A 17,914-nucleotide genomic window follows, 5' to 3' on the forward strand; every position below is an offset into this window, starting at 1 on the left:
ACAACTGGGAAGCTTGTTGATTTATCACGTGTGGCAACAAGTTATTTTGTTGTCTTTGTTACGCTTTTATAGAGCCATGCTCACAGCCTGTATGAATGGCAATAAAGGATTTTTGAATGGCAATGATTTCTTGCTCTCGTTCTGTGTAATTCCCACCAGCAAAGCACCCTGCAATTCTGTGATGCCTCGTGCCAGGGATGCTCAGGGGATTTTTTTTTTTTTTAATTCCTGAATGCCATTTATCTACCCTGATGCAGCTGCATGTTCAATTTATCACCATACCTGCAGGATAATGCTCCCATAAGCATTCTTTAGTAGATTAACTGCATCTGCATGAGACAGCCCATCCAAAGGTTGCCCATTAATGCTGACAATCCGATCTCCAACCTGAAAGGACAACAGGAATGGAAAATTACCAGCATTAGGGAAAATTAAAATGAAGAATGCTTAAAATTCCTCGTGAACTTGGCACTGCACAGTCATGGTTCTTTTTGCAGGATCCCTTTTGTGAGGATTCTGCACTGCCAGTGATCATTTCCCATTCTTCAGAGCAAGGACAATGCGGATTTTTTTGACGCTAACAATACGATCAGAGAAACAAAGATGATGGGTTGTGTTTTACTCTTTCTATTTGCAAGCAGAGACAGAGAGAGAGGGAGATTTTCACTGCTGTCCTCCCATCCAGAAAGGATTCATTTGTGTCTCAATGTGCAGACAAGTTCATATTCTTCCAGACCATGTAAGCACATGCTGAATGTTGTATAGGAAATTAGGAACTTCTGATATTAATCCAATTAACCTGGATGATTTCTTCTTCCTACACACAAAAATGATCTTGACTCTGCCATTGTTTAATTCCATTAGAGACAGGGCATGAGTGTAGCAGCATGTCCTAATGAATCTCATGGGCCAAGGCATGTGGATCTGCATAATAAATTCTTTTCAAAGCTCATGATTCCTTGAAACTCTCTCCAAAACTGGAATTGTTCACCACAGCCATCCCTGGAAACCCACATGTGCTGTGGGTCTGACACAAGTGCCTTATTTTGCTGTTTCTTTGTAAGGGCTTTGAGATCAAAGAACTGATTTCTGATCTGGTTGGAGCTCTAAATGATGCCCAGCCTGGAGCTCCCAGAACACCTCTGGTTTCCACAGAGCCTCTTGCTGCCCTGCCTGGGTCTGGATGAACACAGACATCCCATGACCACTGCAAATGCATTCAAATTCTTTCTCTTAACATCACTTTTCCAATAGGGGCAACAATTTCCATTATTCCCAAGATGGGAAGAGAAGGGCAGATTTGGGTTTTGGGGTGGTTTTTTATTGGTGTTTTGAATTTATATAAAAAGAGGCAGAGCAGCCTATGAGAGATTATCAGTGACAGCAGATCCTGAAGTGCTTGAGGCTTCAAGGGACACGTGGGAGAAGAAAAAGGAAATACTGAGGAGCTCTGTACTCACTCTGAGCCTCTGTGTCCGAGCAGCCACTCCGCTGGCCTGGATCATGGCAATGAAGATGGGAATGTCTCCCAAGGGACTCCCCTTCCCTCCTGCTATGCTGACACCCAGGGCATCATTCGGGCCCTGGAACAAAGCAAAACCAAAACTCTGCAGCTGGGGACACTTGCAGAGCTGTGTGTTCAGGGTATGGCAATATTGGCTCGTTTGGGTGGTGGAACAGGGGGAAAATTAAAATTTCTTCACGCATTTCCTCACCCAAAGCACAGACACACATCCAACACCTGACTGCAAACACAAATAATGCAGTTTGACTCGTGAGAAATGCTGCAAAAATGAACAACTTCAGCAAAAGGAGTCAGCTTTATGAATGGAGAGAAAATAACTCACTGACCCTTGTTATCTCCACAGTCCTCGGGCCCATATCGGCTCCTACTAATAAAGAAACAAACAATTAGCTTCTGTAATTAAGAGATAATATAATTAAGAGATAACACTGTCAGGTGACAACAGTCCCTTGCTGCCTAGGCAGAGTTATCACCAAGCAGGAGTGGAGCTTTGCTGTGCCAAACAGGCAGTGCTGCTCACGTGAGGAGCAGGAGGAGGAGGAGGAAGGATGAATAGGATGTAATCCCTCTGGCTCACCATGTCACTGTGACTCCCACTGCAGCCCAGCCACAATCTATGGAGCAGCAGCACTCTGCCAGCCTGGAGAACAGCCCTATTGTGCCTTCACTCAATTAAAGATGGGCTCATTATCCCTAAATCACAGCCTCCCTGCACAAAGGGCTCTGGGAATGCTGTGGGTTCAGTGATTTCCTCTTCCCGTTTGTGCTGTGTTGGTAAATAATGCACAGGCAGGAAGTTTGGCTGGTGTGTAGCCAGTCAGAGGGTGTGGAAAAGTACTCAGAATACTGGAAAAGGGAAGGAAAAGGGAAGGAAAAGGGGAAGGAAAGGGGATGGGAGTAAGAGTGGGGGGAAAGAAGAAAGAGGAAAAAGGAACAGGGAGGGATAAGAGATGGGGAAAAGTGGAAAGGGGAGAAGAGGAGAGGAGAAGGAGAAGGAAAAGGTAAAAAGGAAAAGGAAAAGGGAAAAAGGAAAAGAAAGACTTCAGAGGCTCTGCTCAAACTGCAACTTCTTCAGCCCAACAAGCTGATGGTGCAGTCAGGTCCTGAGCTCTGCTACACCCTAATTGTATCAGCTTTAATGAAACCATTTTAAGAGCCCTTCTGAAGGCTGGCAGAATTAGTCTCTTCCAAAATTCCCCAATTCCTACCCCACCCCAGCACTCCCCACATCCAGGCAGGTGTGCCTGTGCAGCCCAGCCCTGGGGACCCCAAACTAGGGTCAGGCCATGCCCTCCCAGAGCTGCAGCACATCCAGCCAGCACAGGCAAGGCTGCCCAAAAGCCACCAGGCTCCTCCAGGGCCCGCAAAGTGGCAGAGGAAATGTCTTCTCCTCCTGCCCAAGGTCAGATGTGAGCAGAGATTCCCAGCTTCTGGAGCAACTCTCCCCAGGCTACTGCAGCTCGTGGATTTAACACTCTCTAAACCTGCAAACTGCAAACTGGGCATTGTGACTTTCTCACTACAAAACACCCCTTCACGCACTCCGGAGCAACAAAGATATAAATGAAGTGGTGGCAGCTTTATTCCCTGACAAAACTGTTTCTAATGCGAGAACCAGGCCTGTGCTAAGCCTCTGACAAGGGCACTGGGGAATAGCAGGGCACAGGAATTCTGCACTTCAGATCCAGGAGACATTACTCCTCCAGGAGACATGAAAATAATGTCATCTGCTGGAAAGTGTTGGGGTCTTAAAACATCCGTGGGGCGTCTTCGGGGAGGCTGGGCAGGAAAAGCAGATTCAAGTGCTCAGTTTGGCTTTTAAAGCAGCACAAATGTAAAGCAAATCACACTCAGCTGCTCTGACAGCTGCCTGGTTTGTACCTGAGTTTCTCTGAGATGTGTCTGCTGAGGATCTCTTTGTGCTGACAAAGTTCTGCAAGGTGGAGAGGACGGGAGCAAGCGCGGGGTGGAAGTGGCTGTGGACATTCTGTTGGCTCGCCTGAAGGTAAAAAATAAATAAAAATCCGTGAGTCAAACCCAAAAGTGAACTTTCAACCAGAGCCTGCAACAGATGGGTGCAGCTGTGCTCTGTGCCAGCCACACTGGAAATGCCACATTGGCCACGCAAGTGCAAAACCCTTTGGGAGGGGAAAACTACCCAAATCTCCCTGTGGAGGTGAAGTCAGCATCCCTGAAGGGATTTAGCAGATGTGTGGATGTGGCACTCGGGGACAGGGGCTTGTGGTGGGCCTGGCTGTGCTGGGGGATGGTTGGATTTGATGGTTTCAGAGGGATTTTGCAGCCTCAGTGATCCCACAGTGCTGCTCACAGTACTCCAGACCCTTCTGTGCACTCATGAGCTGCTCAGGTCAGCTCTGGAGTGTTGTTCCTCTTTCTCAGCTGCTCCCAGGGTGTCTCCACAGCTCAGGAGAAGAGGAAATGATGGACAGCTTTCCTGGGATGGCTCTGCAGGCACAAAGCACCCAGGAGGACACCAAAGAGCTGCTCTGTCACACGAGGAGGGGATAACTGCCACCCATCCTGTCACATGCAGGAATCTTTGCTGTTTCAGCTGAATATTCTGCAATCTCCCTGCTCCTTCTATTTGCCCAAGAGCTCCTCTCATTCCCAGAAGAACATTCCCTGACACAGGGAGAGGCTCCACAGGGAGCTGCTCATCCTGCTACCCTTCCCATTTCCAGCCCTCCTTTTCCCTCTCTCCTCATCTGGCTTTTATCTTCAAATTCTACCTCCTGAGAAAACCAAATTATCAATTTATGAAGTGGATCTGAACAACAGGTTCCACCAAGGGCCAGACCTTCCCAATTGAGCTGCCTCATCCAAAACTAAGATCCAGTCCATGCCATGTACAGCAGAGATTTCTCCCCACAAAACCATCAGCTGGTGACTCAAAAGCTCTGGCAGGTTTATCCCACTGACCAGCATGCAGCTGTTGGTGACAAACACCAGGCACAGCACAGTTTCCACCCCTGGGTGCCAATTCATGGCCCAGTTAACAACATTTGCCATGCATGTGAAAGAAATCCCCTGTCCTGCACCACAGGGATTCTATTCCCACTGCTCAGGGGATGCAGTGGACCAAGGAAAAAGCCAAGTGAGGACAAAAGTTCTTGGCCAGCACCTCCCAAAGCAGAGCTTGCAGTTGTGCAAATCCTTCAGGCTGATTTGCTGCATCATCTGCCAAGATTCTTGTAACTCTTGGACGGGTTTTGGCGAGAAACATTTGTTCAGTTTTCAAAATCACCAAGTCAGTTTGGAGCAGTGAGATGAAGGCTCTCAAACAGCTCTGCATCGAGGAGATTAGGATTTCTTGTATTAAAAGAAATGCAGGAATTACCAGGTTCCTGCAAAAGCCTCTTAGGCTAATAAAAAGGGGGATGATGTCATTTGATCTGAATTTTTACCTAGACCCACGTTAGATATTTTGACATTTTGCTTCCCTTTCAGCTTGAGCTTTACATGGCAAAGCCAGCTGGATAACTTTTAGCTGTCACTTTCTGATTACCTTGCTCTTGCTTAGCTTCACATTGATCCAATGGCCAAAACAAAATGTAAAACTTGACTGCTGCCTTAATGCAATCAGTGCAATTTCCCTCTGCTCCTTCATCTCTCCTTGCCTGCTGCATGTTTCTCCAATGCTCTTTAGCCATTATTTTTAAAGCTGGGCTCAGCCCAGCTGTTCCCACATGGCTTTAGCCCTTCCTGGTACCTCACCACTTCCAGCCAGCCTGGATCACTGCTGGCCTTCAGAAAGTGAAGGAATCATGCCATGCAAGGATAATTTTGGCACCTTTTTGGGTGGTTCATGGACAGGCCTCTTACAGACCTTAAAAACATTCCTGTTTTAACTCACATCTCCCCTAAGCTTCCTACAGCTCCTCCTCTCCCTTTCCAAAACTCAAGCCCTTCTTTTAGCAGTGCTGGATCCCTTTGTGTGCAGCTTCAAGAGGGTCCAAACCCTCCACAGCACCACCCTGCTGTGATCCACCCAGAGAAACACTGGAAACTCAAACATGATGGCAAAGCAGTTGATTTTCAGGAGGAAAACCCCTTAAGAAGAAGTTTTCTAAGTCACTGTGCCTCGTTTCTCTCACTGCAATCTTCCAGGTTGAACACCAAGAATTTGTGTCTGACCAGGCTGGGGGCACAGGGAGAGGGGAAAGGTCCTGCTCTGACTGAAAAAGGAATTGCTGTCCTCGCTTCAGGTAAAGAGCAAGTGAAGCAGGAAATTGCTCTGTGTTTTCTTGGAGAGGAAAGCAGCTCTCCTGTGGTTCTGCTGTAAGACAGGCAGAGATACAGTTTGGTTTCATTAGCTCATTTTGATACACAAAACAGCTGCAGAAAATACATTCGAGCAGTTTTTGCAGGTCTTAAACCCAAAAATTTCTGGGCATCGTCACTTGAGAAAGATGTTACAGATTTTTGGTGTGTCTGGGGAAGACACTCCTTCAACAACAAATAAATTAACCAGCTCTTGTACTTCATCAACATTTCAGCTGCAGCTCAGCACAGAAAATTATGGGGATGAAACATTTTGCTCCCCACCCTCAGCAGTGGAAGGATGAGCTTCGTGTGCACATCTGTGCACCATCCCTGTGCTCTGCCCTTCAGAGCTCCACTTTAAACACAGGAATTTGTCACTAACCTGACTGTTTTGGGACGTTTTCCGTGATGACAGCCATGATCCAGCTCTCAGTCTCCCAAGCTCGAGATGCACCAGGCCTTGGGCACACTTGGAAAAAAAAAAACCAAAACAAAACAAACCCAGAATGTACAATTTAAGTAGACATATAGTATTTCATGCTCTCCTGGAGAGAATTATGTTTATATTCAGCACCACAAGTCCGTGAAGAAAACCACAAGGAATGCTCAAAACATGAACATTTGTATTTAGACAACACAAAAAGTGGATTTAGGCTTATCCTGAAGGTTTCTCCTGGTTGCTGAATTTAGTATGAATCTCCCCCTTGCAAACTGATGGCCAATTTACTCAGGAAAAATAAACAAAAAGCTCCAAACTCTTTAGCAGACATTTGAAAAGCCCTTCAGAGGAAAAAATGCTGCAGAATAGGGTGAATTTAACCCATATGGATCCAACTTAACAATATACACTCGTACCACCAATTTCCAACCCTTAAATAGGTGAACTCTTGGCAAAGCACCAACCCCGAATGGAAAAAGCAAGGAAATAATTAGCCTTTCCCTGCAAGAATGGAAGAAATCATGTGCAGAAACACTGGTGGGGATGGCAGGGGGAAAACCCTCAAACCAGATGAAGTTTGGAGCAGAAATGGATCTTCAGCATCCACTCATGGCAATCCCAGCCCTGCCCTCTCCCCCGACCCAATCAGCCACAGAAAAAGGCAACTTCTCCCAGAAATTCAGTGTGAAATCCCTCCTGGGAGATGGGAAGCTGTGCAGGAACAGATTTAAGCTGTCATTTCATAGCTGCAGGTCAGTGCAGCAAAGCCAAAGATTTATTTCAGTTCTGCTTTGTTGCCTCTCCCGTTTCCAAGTATTTTTCTAACTAACACATGAGATACACAGTTGCATTTTCAAATAAATGCCTAAATACCAAATGTGTCTTGGTGCTCCTGCTTCATGTCATCCAATTCCTAGAAATACACGGAGAAGTGACTTTAAATGAACCTCCCAGTTATTTCAAATGAAATTCTTGTTTCAGTAATCAGCTGGAGCTGTCCTGTGTGTGGTAAATAGCACTTCAGGATAATTACCTTGCACAGTGTCAGTAACTGCAATTCAATATCTCAAAATGTATTCTGTACTCACCTTAAGTATAGTGGCAACAGTCTCTTGTGAGGCATTTCTCATATCCTCCCCATTTACAGACAAAATCTGATCTCCTTGAATTAATCTTCCATCTAGGTCTGCAGCTCCTCCTTTAACAATGTCAGAGATAAACACTCCACTTCCATTTCTAACAATGCAAGAAGCATATGGCTAATTACACAATCCAATATTCTTTGGGAGACCAATTTAGATTACTTGCATTTAAGAGACATTAAAAAGAAACCTGTGAGCAGAGGAAGAATCAGTTTTACACCCCATTCAGCTGTGTAAAAAAAAAAAAATTGATGAGTTTTAAAACCACAGCATGTTTTGCTAATATTTAATGCTGTCTTTCCCCTTGAGCTGCTAGCTCTTGACTGTATGAAACATAAAGATTTATGGAAACCACCATTTCTATGAATAAAAATCCAGGGTTTGGTCTAAGATGGAGTTAAACTATCTCCTGGTGGGACATGGTGGACCTGGCAGTGTTGGGGTAAAGGTTGGACTCAACGATCTTGGAAGAATTTTCCAACAGAAATTATTCTGTGATTCCATGATGTGAGCTGCTGCCAGCTGCAAGGCCAAGATTTGGCTTTTTTTATCCTTCCCCTGAAGGACACAACACTTCCCACCCTGAATTATACCCCCAAGTATCATTTAACAGAGTTCAGAAACTGGGCTCCCTCCAAGGAGGGAATTCCCACTGAAGGATTCAGGGACAGCAGAGGAAGTTCAGCACAGAAGCAAAGGCTGGAGGGCTGGAGACTGTGATTACCATCTGCAGGGTAATTTACATAATCTAAATTAATTACCCACCCCACAATCTGCTCACAACACCTGGGTTCAACATTGCTACCCAAAAAAACTGCTGTGGAAACTCTACTGACCACAGGCAGTCAGGATAATGACATGGTGCTTTGTAATTGCAAAAGTAAATTATTTTTGGCAATACAGGAGAGCATCTCCGACGCGGAGCAAGTGTCACGCCATAAATCTCTTTTAGCAAAGGAAGATTAAAGCTATCAGTGCTCTGGTTTGAGTGATCTAATACCAATGGTTTAGAGATGTATCAGGGAAAAGTCACATTTTATTAGGCTGCTGTTAGCTCTCAATGTATTGCTCTCTACAACTCCCTGACAGGGAGGTTGAACCAGGACAGGAGGAAATGGCCTCAGGTTGTGCCAGGGGAGGTTTGGGTTGGATATCAGCAGGAATTTCTCCATGGAAGTGGTGATTAGACATTAGCAGGGGCTGCCCAAGGAGGTTTGGAATCCCCATCCCTGGAGTTGTCCAGGGAAGGTCTGGATGTGGCACTCTGGGCTGGGTGACATCAGTCCAAGATTGGACTCAGTGACCTTGGAAGGCTTTCCAACCTCAGTGATTGTGTATCTCAGGTTCTGCTCTGAAGAACTGAAATTCTCCCCCAGACCTGCTCCATGCAGGGTGGCACAGTCACTCTGACCTGCTCAGGGCTTGCATCTAACTCAGCCTCTCACTTCTTGCTGCCCTTGGTCCCTTTGAACCAAGCACGAGCTCAACCTAACTCACAAATCCACCTGCAAAGGCACATCCTGGGATTTGGAAAGAGGAATGTTTATCCCTCAGTTCTGAAACCACAAAAGCCATGGTTAGGGTCTCCAAGCCCTTAGCCAAGGCCACACTGATGCCACACAAGGGTGAGCCCCCAGTTCTGCAGGTGGGACAAATTCTGCTCTTTATGGAGTTTTCCCTTTATTTCATCTTCCATTTAATGGCTACAGTTGTTTGTCCATACATCAAAACCCCAAATACTTCCACTTTTGTGGAAGTGCTGTTGGATCACAGCCTCTCTTACCGTTTCCCAGCTATGCTGAGCCCCAGTCCTCGACCTGTTTTCTTTTGGATATCCACAGAGAAAATCTCCAGGTTCTCCTCATCTTTGTAATGTGCTTCATTCCTGTAAACCACCAGCTGCACCTTCTGGGGTGTCTGTCTGAGGGCAGTGATGGCTTCCTCGTGGCTGGCGCTGCGCAGATCGATCCCGTTCACCTGCAAGGATCAGTGTTTGCTTTCCAAATGGCATGGAGAAATGATCTTTCCATCACACTCTGCCCGTGGCTGACAGCACAGATTTGTCACTTTGACACCCCTTGGTGGTTTTAATTGAGTGCTCCCATTTGCAGAGGGCTGAGATCCTGGGTTTCCTATGGAGTGTGGGCTGGGAGCTTTGTGCCACTGCCTGGAGTCGATCCCAGCAATCAGAACATTTGGGGCTTGGGAGTTTTGGGTGTTCTTCCCTTCTTTTTAACCTCAAGCCATTGGAACATCAAGCAGTGCTTTTTTTTCTCCAGCTACACAAAGTGGGCCCTGCTCCTCTGAGCTCCCTGTATCTCTCACTGCTCAGATTCCTTCTCCCCCAGCTCTGTAGCATCATCAAGCTGAAACCAGCAAGAATCAGAAACACCAGGAAATAACTGGCCACAGAGAATCCAAGGCAGGATGTATTAAATGGTGATTTTCCTTTTTTTCCAATAGATGGCACACCAGACCACTCCTGGAGCACCCAGCTATGCTTCTCTTACCATAACCTGAGAAGGTTTCAGCATTTTAGTCATGTCAGGCAGAACAAGAAGTTCTGCTTCAATGTTCCATTAAAAAAACCTATTGCAACTTGAAACTTAAAACTCCTAATTTTGCCAGGGCTGATCCTCACGTGTCCTTTAAGGTGTTTGCCAATATTCTGTCAACAAAATCATCTTCTATTTCTTAATACCAAAACTTATAAATACTTAGACATTTTTGAAGTCTCTCTAGGAAGTAGCATGAACTGTAACAGAATAACCACAAATGTTAATCCACTTCCACAAGTTTTAAGGCAATGACAACACTTAGAATTTCTAGATAGGCAAAGCTGCAATCATACCTAATTTTACATCAGGATAATTCAGACCAATCCTTATTCTCTGTATTCCTTTGTACCAATTCTGCACACATTTATTTATAAGTGCATTGATATTCTTTCCTTGACACAGGCATCTCTGTGTGCTTTATCACACTGACCTGAAACTAATTCAGAGCCATCTTTTTGATTAATACAGCCTTTAAAAGCTGAAATAATAACAATACCATGCCCTGCAGACATTAGCACTTTCCTGTTTGGCCAGAGAAGAATTAATTAACCTGCCCCATTTTTACCCCCTAATTATCCTGCTCTGTTAATCCACTGTTATTTATAAAACCAAAACAACACTCAGCCTCGACGCTAACAAAAATATTTGCAGTGCAAGAGCTGTAAAGACAACTCCCCAAGTACCCCTTGCTATTTTCCTAACCCTACACACCGAGGCCTTAATGGCCATGCTGGGAATTTGTCCTGAGCTGACAGCAGAGCTGCAAAGCAGCTGCACTGAACCCCTGCCTGACGCAAGTTTCATTTGCAGACCAACACTTCTCTCTTAACCCTTTCCCTCCACTTTTTTCCGTGCTTTTCTGAGGGAAAAACACCACATTTATTCACAGCAGCCAGCTGGAGGAAGTGTGGCCTGGGGGAGCTGGTAGCTTCTGCAGGGATGCTGGGAGGGATGCTGAGAGAGATGCTCACAGGGATACTGTCAGGGATGCTGGGAAGGATGCTCACAGGGATGCTCACAGGGATGCTGGCAGAGCTGCCCACAGGGATGCTCACAGGGATGCTCCAGCCACCCTCTCCCCACGTTATCCCAGCTCAATATTTGGATTTCAGGCAGAGCAGAGACAGGGAGTGCAGGCCTCCGAATGAAAGATTAAAGAGATGAATAATACTAAGCTATTGGACATGACAGCTGAACTATGTAATTCAAGAACTGCCTTGCTCAATTAAATTTAATGTATTCTCAATTTGTACCTTCAGTTTGTATGAATATATAAGGAAATATGAATTTTTCAGGACGTTCTTAGTGACAGAAGGGACGCCTTGAGTGTGGATCTCATTCAACCTACAAGGGACCTCTGCTGAACTGAAAACAAGAATCCCCAACCAAGCACAGACACAGAGAAAGTCATTTACCTCCAGAATCTGATCACCAGCCCAAAGTCTGCCATCTCGGGCTGCTGCTCCTTCTTCATAAACTTCATGGATCACTATGGCATCCTGTGGGAAGAAGGGGGTGGCATGAATCCTGTTCCCAAATATCCCAAACTGGCCACCACGACCCACCCCACACTTCCCACCAGCTCCACAGTAAAAAAGTGCAGCAGTCCAAGCCAGGACAAGCAAGATTGCAACACAGATTTTTTAAAATTTTCAGTATTTCAGGATAAGAAAATGACTCCTGTAATCAAAAGCCAGTAAAAAGGTACAAAGAGTTTTTTTTCCCCACTTCAGGGTAGTCTTGTGTAGAGCTTCTTCCATCATTTTTATACATTGGCATCAGCAGCACGTGAACTCAGTGTGAACTGTTGTATTAATATCGTCTACTTTTAATGATATTATTTAAAACCAGATTCTTTGGAGCTATGAATATTTTTAGGGACTTGGCAAAGACCTCTGCTCTAAGCAAGAGCTGAATGCCTTGTGGTAAATAGTGCTGGTTAAATCTGTAAGAAATGAAATCCAGAAGAAAGGAACAATGGCAAATGTTAGTTTATTACTGAGGTTGGAAAATGTAGGCAGTGGCAGATGTAGCTTCAGGGAAGGTTTCAGTGATTTAATCTTATTGCCAGCAATAGATGTCCCCAAAGAAAAAGCATTACAAAGAACATACTGTTCTCTTGCTGGTGCTTTCCCTTTGCATTGTTCTGGTTTGTTTCTCTTTTTTCTTTTTCCTTAAAGGAAAATATAGGTGAACATCCTGCTACAGCCTTCAGGATGAGATTGTCCAGTGTGCAAAACCTGCTCCTCTCCTCAGCATCACCACCAAACCTTCAGCCTCAGAGCTGAGCCACCTTTCATTCCCTCTCCAACTTATTTAATGATGTGGACTTGCTGGAGCACAGCACCACTGATCCCTCTGCCACAGGTTCCCTCTGATCCATGGACATCAGTCCCTGAAAAAAGCCTGGAGGATTGTAATCACAAATGGATTACAGTTGATATGAGAGCCCCAGATGGGGGAAAAGAGATTTCAATCTGCATAAATGAAGGGGAAATGCTATGAGCAGTGCACCGAGTAATTAAGAGAATCAAAAGAGTGCTTTGATTAAAAAATAAAATAAAAGATATATATATGTATACACACCACTGGCAACTGCACGTTTTTTTGGCAATAACTGAAGCAACCAATACTAACAGAATGGAGCAACACATGCATGTCCATCTCAGCAGCCTCTGTGACATGTTTTAGATTTTCTCCCTGTTGTGGGGTTTTGGTTGGTTGGTTTGGGGTATTTTTCACCTTTGTTTTACAAATGATGGTGTTACTCCAGAGAAGTGGCCAATGGGAGAACACAAAATATTGAGCAGCTTGTCAGGGCAGCATCACTCACCAAGGACACACCAGGGCAGGGGATGACCATGAGGTTTGGCAGAAAATTGGCTGTGTGACCATAGAACTGCACACTGGGCAAAACACAGGATGGTCAAATTAAACATTTTCAGGCTGGTTTTTATCTCAGATTTCCTAACCTCTGAGCAAAGACCTTTCAATCACATTTCTTTCAGTTCGTTTTCCATCTGCGGTTGCTTTAAAAACATCCACCAACCTGGAGCTCCCAGCTTCTCCCAGCACTGCCTTATTAAATGTAAAACTGCACATTCCAAGGGCTCAGCCTCAGGAACCACCGAATGCTATCAGTTTGGATAATCTGCATCATCTATTTGAAAAGGCAACACTTCAGTGTTACACTGCAGGTCCTGCATGTGTGGGAAGGCAGGGCTAGGACTAAAAATACATATGGCATGAAAAGGTACATTCCTGCTCATTCTGTGCTTACCCTGCAGAAGGAAACATCTCCCTGACCTGCCAAAACACTGTTTTTCTTAAACTTTTTTTTTTTTAAATAGTGTAGCTGAACCAGGCTTATCAAATCGATTAAAAACAGAATGGAGCAACATGTCTGTGATGCACTGTAGAGATTTCTAGTCCATTAACATAAATATCAGTTTTAGTTTTCCTTAGCTTATGAACCATGGCAAACAGATCTCTTTCCCCTGATACTTCTGGGATCAGCTCAAAGTAATTTTTTTCCTTACTGAGTAATTTTTTTCCCCAGGAGTAATTTTTTCCACTGGATCTGGTGGGATCTGGGTAAGACTCTGTTAGTTTTGATCATCCATGACAAATCACTAAAACCAAACTACAGATGTTAGTGAACATTTTCAATCACACTAACATTTTAAAGAAATTTATCCAGTGAGGAGCTGTCATTTTCCAGTCATCTAACCAAGCCTTAAGCTGTAATGACTCTATCAACAGGCATGGATTGAGGCTAGAACTCCCCTCTCAGTGCCTCAGGAAAAATGGGATCTATTATGACTAAAACAATACATTTATTTAACAGATAGGTTTTGGTTTCTGGACATCTGCAGCTTCTGTCCACTTCAAGTTCAATGTGTGCTTGATACCAAAGCCTAAATAGTTCCAAATCAATCAATCAAGAGGGATGTAGAAAAAGAGGTGTCAATGTTCAGCTAGAGGTTGTGAATTCATGGTGGCTCTGGACAGATTTTCCCATCCCTCCCCACCTCCTTTCACCACCAGTTCCATACAGATTATGACTCTCCATGGTCAAGCTTGGCAGAGTCACAAAAGCTGTTCGTGCAGAAGGAGAAATAAAAACACTCCTATCAAGAACACACTTGTTTAAAAAAAGATACCCAGCTGCTGAAAGCACATACTTCATAAAGTTTACAAATCCATTCAACAAACGGGGCCTTTAATCTTTGTATATTTTGACAAAGAACAGTCTGGGCCCATTGCACAAATGGGGAATTAATGCAGAGCTGGGCAGTTCTTGCAGGGGATGGAAGGATGAGGAATACAAGTTGACCCATGTAAACAGAGTTCCTCCACGCCAAACAAAGTCCACAGTCCAAAATCTGGCAGGTGTAAACTGAGACCATGAAAACACTGAAAGAAAGGCAGACTTGAAGGGAATTTCTCTGCTACTGCTGAGATTGCCATCCTGGGCTGAAAAATGTTTGTATTGAAGGGTCTGCAGTCCAAGGAAATGAAGCTGAATGCATTGACAGAGCATTGCACAGCCACAAAAATCACCTGCAGGCCAGAATAGTTCCCAAACACAGCAAAAGCATGTCTGGTTGGGATCTGATGTACCCTAAACCTGTTAAGAAGCAGAAATGAAGCAAACCTGGCCGCAAAGAGAAGGTATTCAGTGGGGTTCAGATCTGAGCTGTGGGACAGCTCCACCCCTCAGCAGCAGAGCATTGCTCTGACTGAGAACATCACTGTCACTGCACAGCTGTCGAGCAAAGGGAAGGAAAAGCAGTGAGAAAATGAGGGTTTGGCTGTGGAGGAAAAGGCAGAGAAGCTGGAGAGCTCGTGGAGCTTCTTGGTCAACACCTCAAAGAACAAACTCAGTGGAGAGCGAACAAAACTCAACAGGGAGGGCAGGGTGCCTGGCAGAAATGAGCATCCACCTCTGGAAAATACAGCTTGTGCAACGTGCCCAGCATGATCTGCACTGCCCTGCCCTTCACCTGAGCAGGGCAAGAGCCCTGAACTCCTGAGGAGTGAGATCTCAACTCCCTCCCCAGGCTGTGGATGTTTTTCTGCTTGATTTGTAACAATCCACAGACCCGGGAGGGGAAGAACATCACACTCACCCCTCAGCAAAGGGCACAAACAGACATGTTAATGCTGAGAATTAAATTCTGTCAGACTGACAGCTTAATCTTTGTATCTGAAATGTCAGGAACTGGTATGGCAGAGACCCCAGGCTAGGACCACATAGCCCTGCCCTGACTGAGCCTTTGGGAGAGAGGTGGCAAAGTCAGCATCCTATTCAGGAGAACCACTGACCAAGTAATCCTTAAAAGCCTGCAGGAGCATAAACCACGGGGAGAAAGTCTCTCAAGCTGCTGGCTTTGACTGCTTCACGTGTTTCCTGCAAATTTACAGCTTCTGAGCCAGTCTCTCCAGCGTTTCTTTTCTGCTCTGCAGCTGTTCTTCAGCAGGAGAAGCAGCAGCTTTCCACTGAAAAGCCACTGGAAAACAACCCCCAGGCTGTTATTGGGAATGCTGGTAATAGAGAGTGAGGGAGGAAAAGGACACAAGACATGGAGGAGGCACAAGTATGAAGTACCAAGGGTATTTTGATGAAGTTGTATCCAGTGATAAAGGTGGATCAGGATGCAAAAGGGGTGATTTCAAAAGTAGTGAAGCAGAGAAATCACCATATTCCTGGTGTTGGTTGGATTTAATAAGTAAAAAGGTCCAGATTGTGGTGGAGAGGCTTCCTGCACAGTACTGAACCATCCTGCACTACCACAACTCCTATTGCTCTGAGCTAAACTCTGCTTTGAGTTTGTCTTTGCTGAGCTGTTTCAGCCCATGAGCTCCAGCCATGGGTTGGATAGGATCAGAAGCTCACAGAAAGAAGATGAACCATTTCCCACTGAGGGCTGCAATAATCAGTGGATAATAATCAATAATCAATCTCAGAATGACTGAGAACCAATCCTACCACCAACCAGAACCACATATTCTGTGTAGGGAACGAAGCTTTCTGCATGGATTACAGCACTTTTCCTGAGGAAGACAAAGAGTAAACTCCAAATAAAACCACTCTCTGGAAAAGATGTTTTCTGATTGAGTTGGCAAGTTGTGTTTTCCTAAGCTAACATCACACATTTCCAGCTAATTTCCTACATAGCTACAAATGGTACACTGAATTAGCATTATTAAGGATAATAACACTGCAAGGGGTTTTGCTGACTGCAAGATCAGGGATTTATCTCTTTCCCAGGGCAACACCGTTAGTTACTTCATTTTCACCTTCTGCAATACTTCGTCTGGAGCAGTAAAATTGTAAAAATTTCCCTTTTACAGTCTGGTTCACAGATAAAAGCAGAAATCAACTGGTTGCACAGTGAGTTTCACTGGAGAATTAGCCCCACGCAGGAATCTCTCAGTAGTTAAAACAAACCCAGCTGCTGGTTACTTGTAGGCAGAGGAAATGACAGCAGTTCTGTTATGATCTATGATCTCCCATTTGCAGATCCAAATGGAATCTCAAAGATAACTTTGCAGCAAGCAAGGGAGGGTGGAGGTCAAGCCCAAGCAAACCTTAAATGGGTTTATCTCATGCATCCTGCTGCAAATGCCTCCTCCTGGCACTCTGGGGTTTTGCCATTGCTGGAGTTCACAAACCATTAACAGGCACCCCAAATCCTCAGCCAAACACTACTGCAGTAAAACAGGCTGCAGAATGTAAAAATGTATTACTGTGTTAATGTAAAAATGCTTCACATTGCACGAGACCCAGAAACTGCCCTGCTCAAGGTCAAAACAAAAGCTCTGTTTCCCATTTAAGAACAAGCCCTTGCAAGAGGTGGTGTTCACTTGCCAACTTGCATAAAAAAGATTAATCCGCAATATCAATATGAATATAATTTTTCATACTAAAATACAGATTTATTTTAAGGAAGTGGATAGTATTTGTGTTACATTTTATAGGCCCCTATAGTTACATCTGGTCCTTATTTATTTAAATTTTATTCAGCTTGCATAATATTTTTGCTTACAGTTATATTCTCTAAGATCAGAAAAGCTAAAACCTGAAAATTCAATGGCACTATTCATTAACATTCCTTCGCTCTGCAGTCATAGACATTTGCAAGCTCTCCTTTGATTCTGAAATAATAAAACTAAGGTAATAAGATGTTTAGTGTAAAAATATATGACTTAAGTCAGAATGATAGAAAGAGCAATGTTCCTGTGAATCACATGCCAAAGCAAACCAAAGTTTTTCAAAAAGTATACATGCTCATTTTAGAGGGAATAATAAAACACAGAATGACATATTAAAACCTTAACTCCCTCACTCTCATTATTTTATTAAGTTAAAAAAAGAAAGAAAGAAAGAAAGCAAGTTTGCAGTGTACAGAGCATAGCACAGGTTATAAAGAATGCATGAGGATGTGTGTGACACAGGAAGCCAAAAGCCAAGGGTTTCAAGCAGCAGCAGCAGCCAGGATCCTCCTCAAGTCCATCCTGACAGGTCCTGCTGCTTCTGTATATTGTCAGCTTCAATTTTGGGGTTGATTTACATTCCTGGAAGACACCAGCTCCTTCAAGCAAGGCCCTGCTACGCAAGCAAGCCCTACCAGCAGCTCAACCCTTGCCAAAGAGCCATCAAAGACATGATTTGCAAAACTTACTGCCCTAATTCCCTTTTGTGACAACTCATGTACGAAGCAGTTTGGGTTTGTCATGCTCCTGCAAGCCAACGTCCTCCTGCAATGATGATGAATCCACCAACTCCATTTCAGTATCACCCAAGCAGGAGCCAAAGCCATTCCTCACAATTTCAAGCTAACTGCATTTACCACCCTGTCATTAAATTGCCTTCTGGTTTATGAATGTGGGTGAGGGTTTAGGAGGGATTGCATTTTTTTCCCTCTCCCAACCGCAGACTTTCCCTCCGCGATACCCGAGC

General features: G+C 44.5%; 1 protein-coding gene across 4 annotated transcripts in view; it reads right to left on the reverse strand.

Annotated features, from left to right (window-relative positions):
* The window catches only part of PATJ (PATJ crumbs cell polarity complex component), a 134,395-nt gene that overhangs the window by 8,634 nt on the left and 107,847 nt on the right, over positions 1 to 17,914 (reverse strand). For 3 of the 4 annotated variants that reach the window (XM_085067453.1, XM_085067450.1, XM_085067451.1), the window contains 8 exons: positions 11,364 to 11,447; positions 9,174 to 9,367; positions 7,337 to 7,484; positions 6,192 to 6,278; positions 3,407 to 3,524; positions 1,852 to 1,892; positions 1,461 to 1,583; positions 283 to 387 (listed from right to left, as the gene is read on the reverse strand). In XM_085067453.1, coding sequence (XP_084923579.1) covers positions 283 to 387; positions 1,461 to 1,583; positions 1,852 to 1,892; positions 3,407 to 3,524; positions 6,192 to 6,278; positions 7,337 to 7,484; positions 9,174 to 9,367; positions 11,364 to 11,447 — 900 coding nt within the window. The remainder of the gene's footprint in view (positions 1 to 282; positions 388 to 1,460; positions 1,584 to 1,851; positions 1,893 to 3,406; positions 3,525 to 6,191; positions 6,279 to 7,336; positions 7,485 to 9,173; positions 9,368 to 11,363; positions 11,448 to 17,914) is intronic. The other variant, XM_085067452.1, reaches the window with a different exon arrangement.

The sequence above is a fragment of the Lichenostomus cassidix genome, chromosome 8, assembly GCF_008360975.1.
Source record: "Lichenostomus cassidix isolate B80296 chromosome 8, HeHo_3.0, whole genome shotgun sequence".
Lineage (NCBI taxonomy): Eukaryota > Metazoa > Chordata > Aves > Passeriformes > Meliphagidae > Lichenostomus > Lichenostomus cassidix.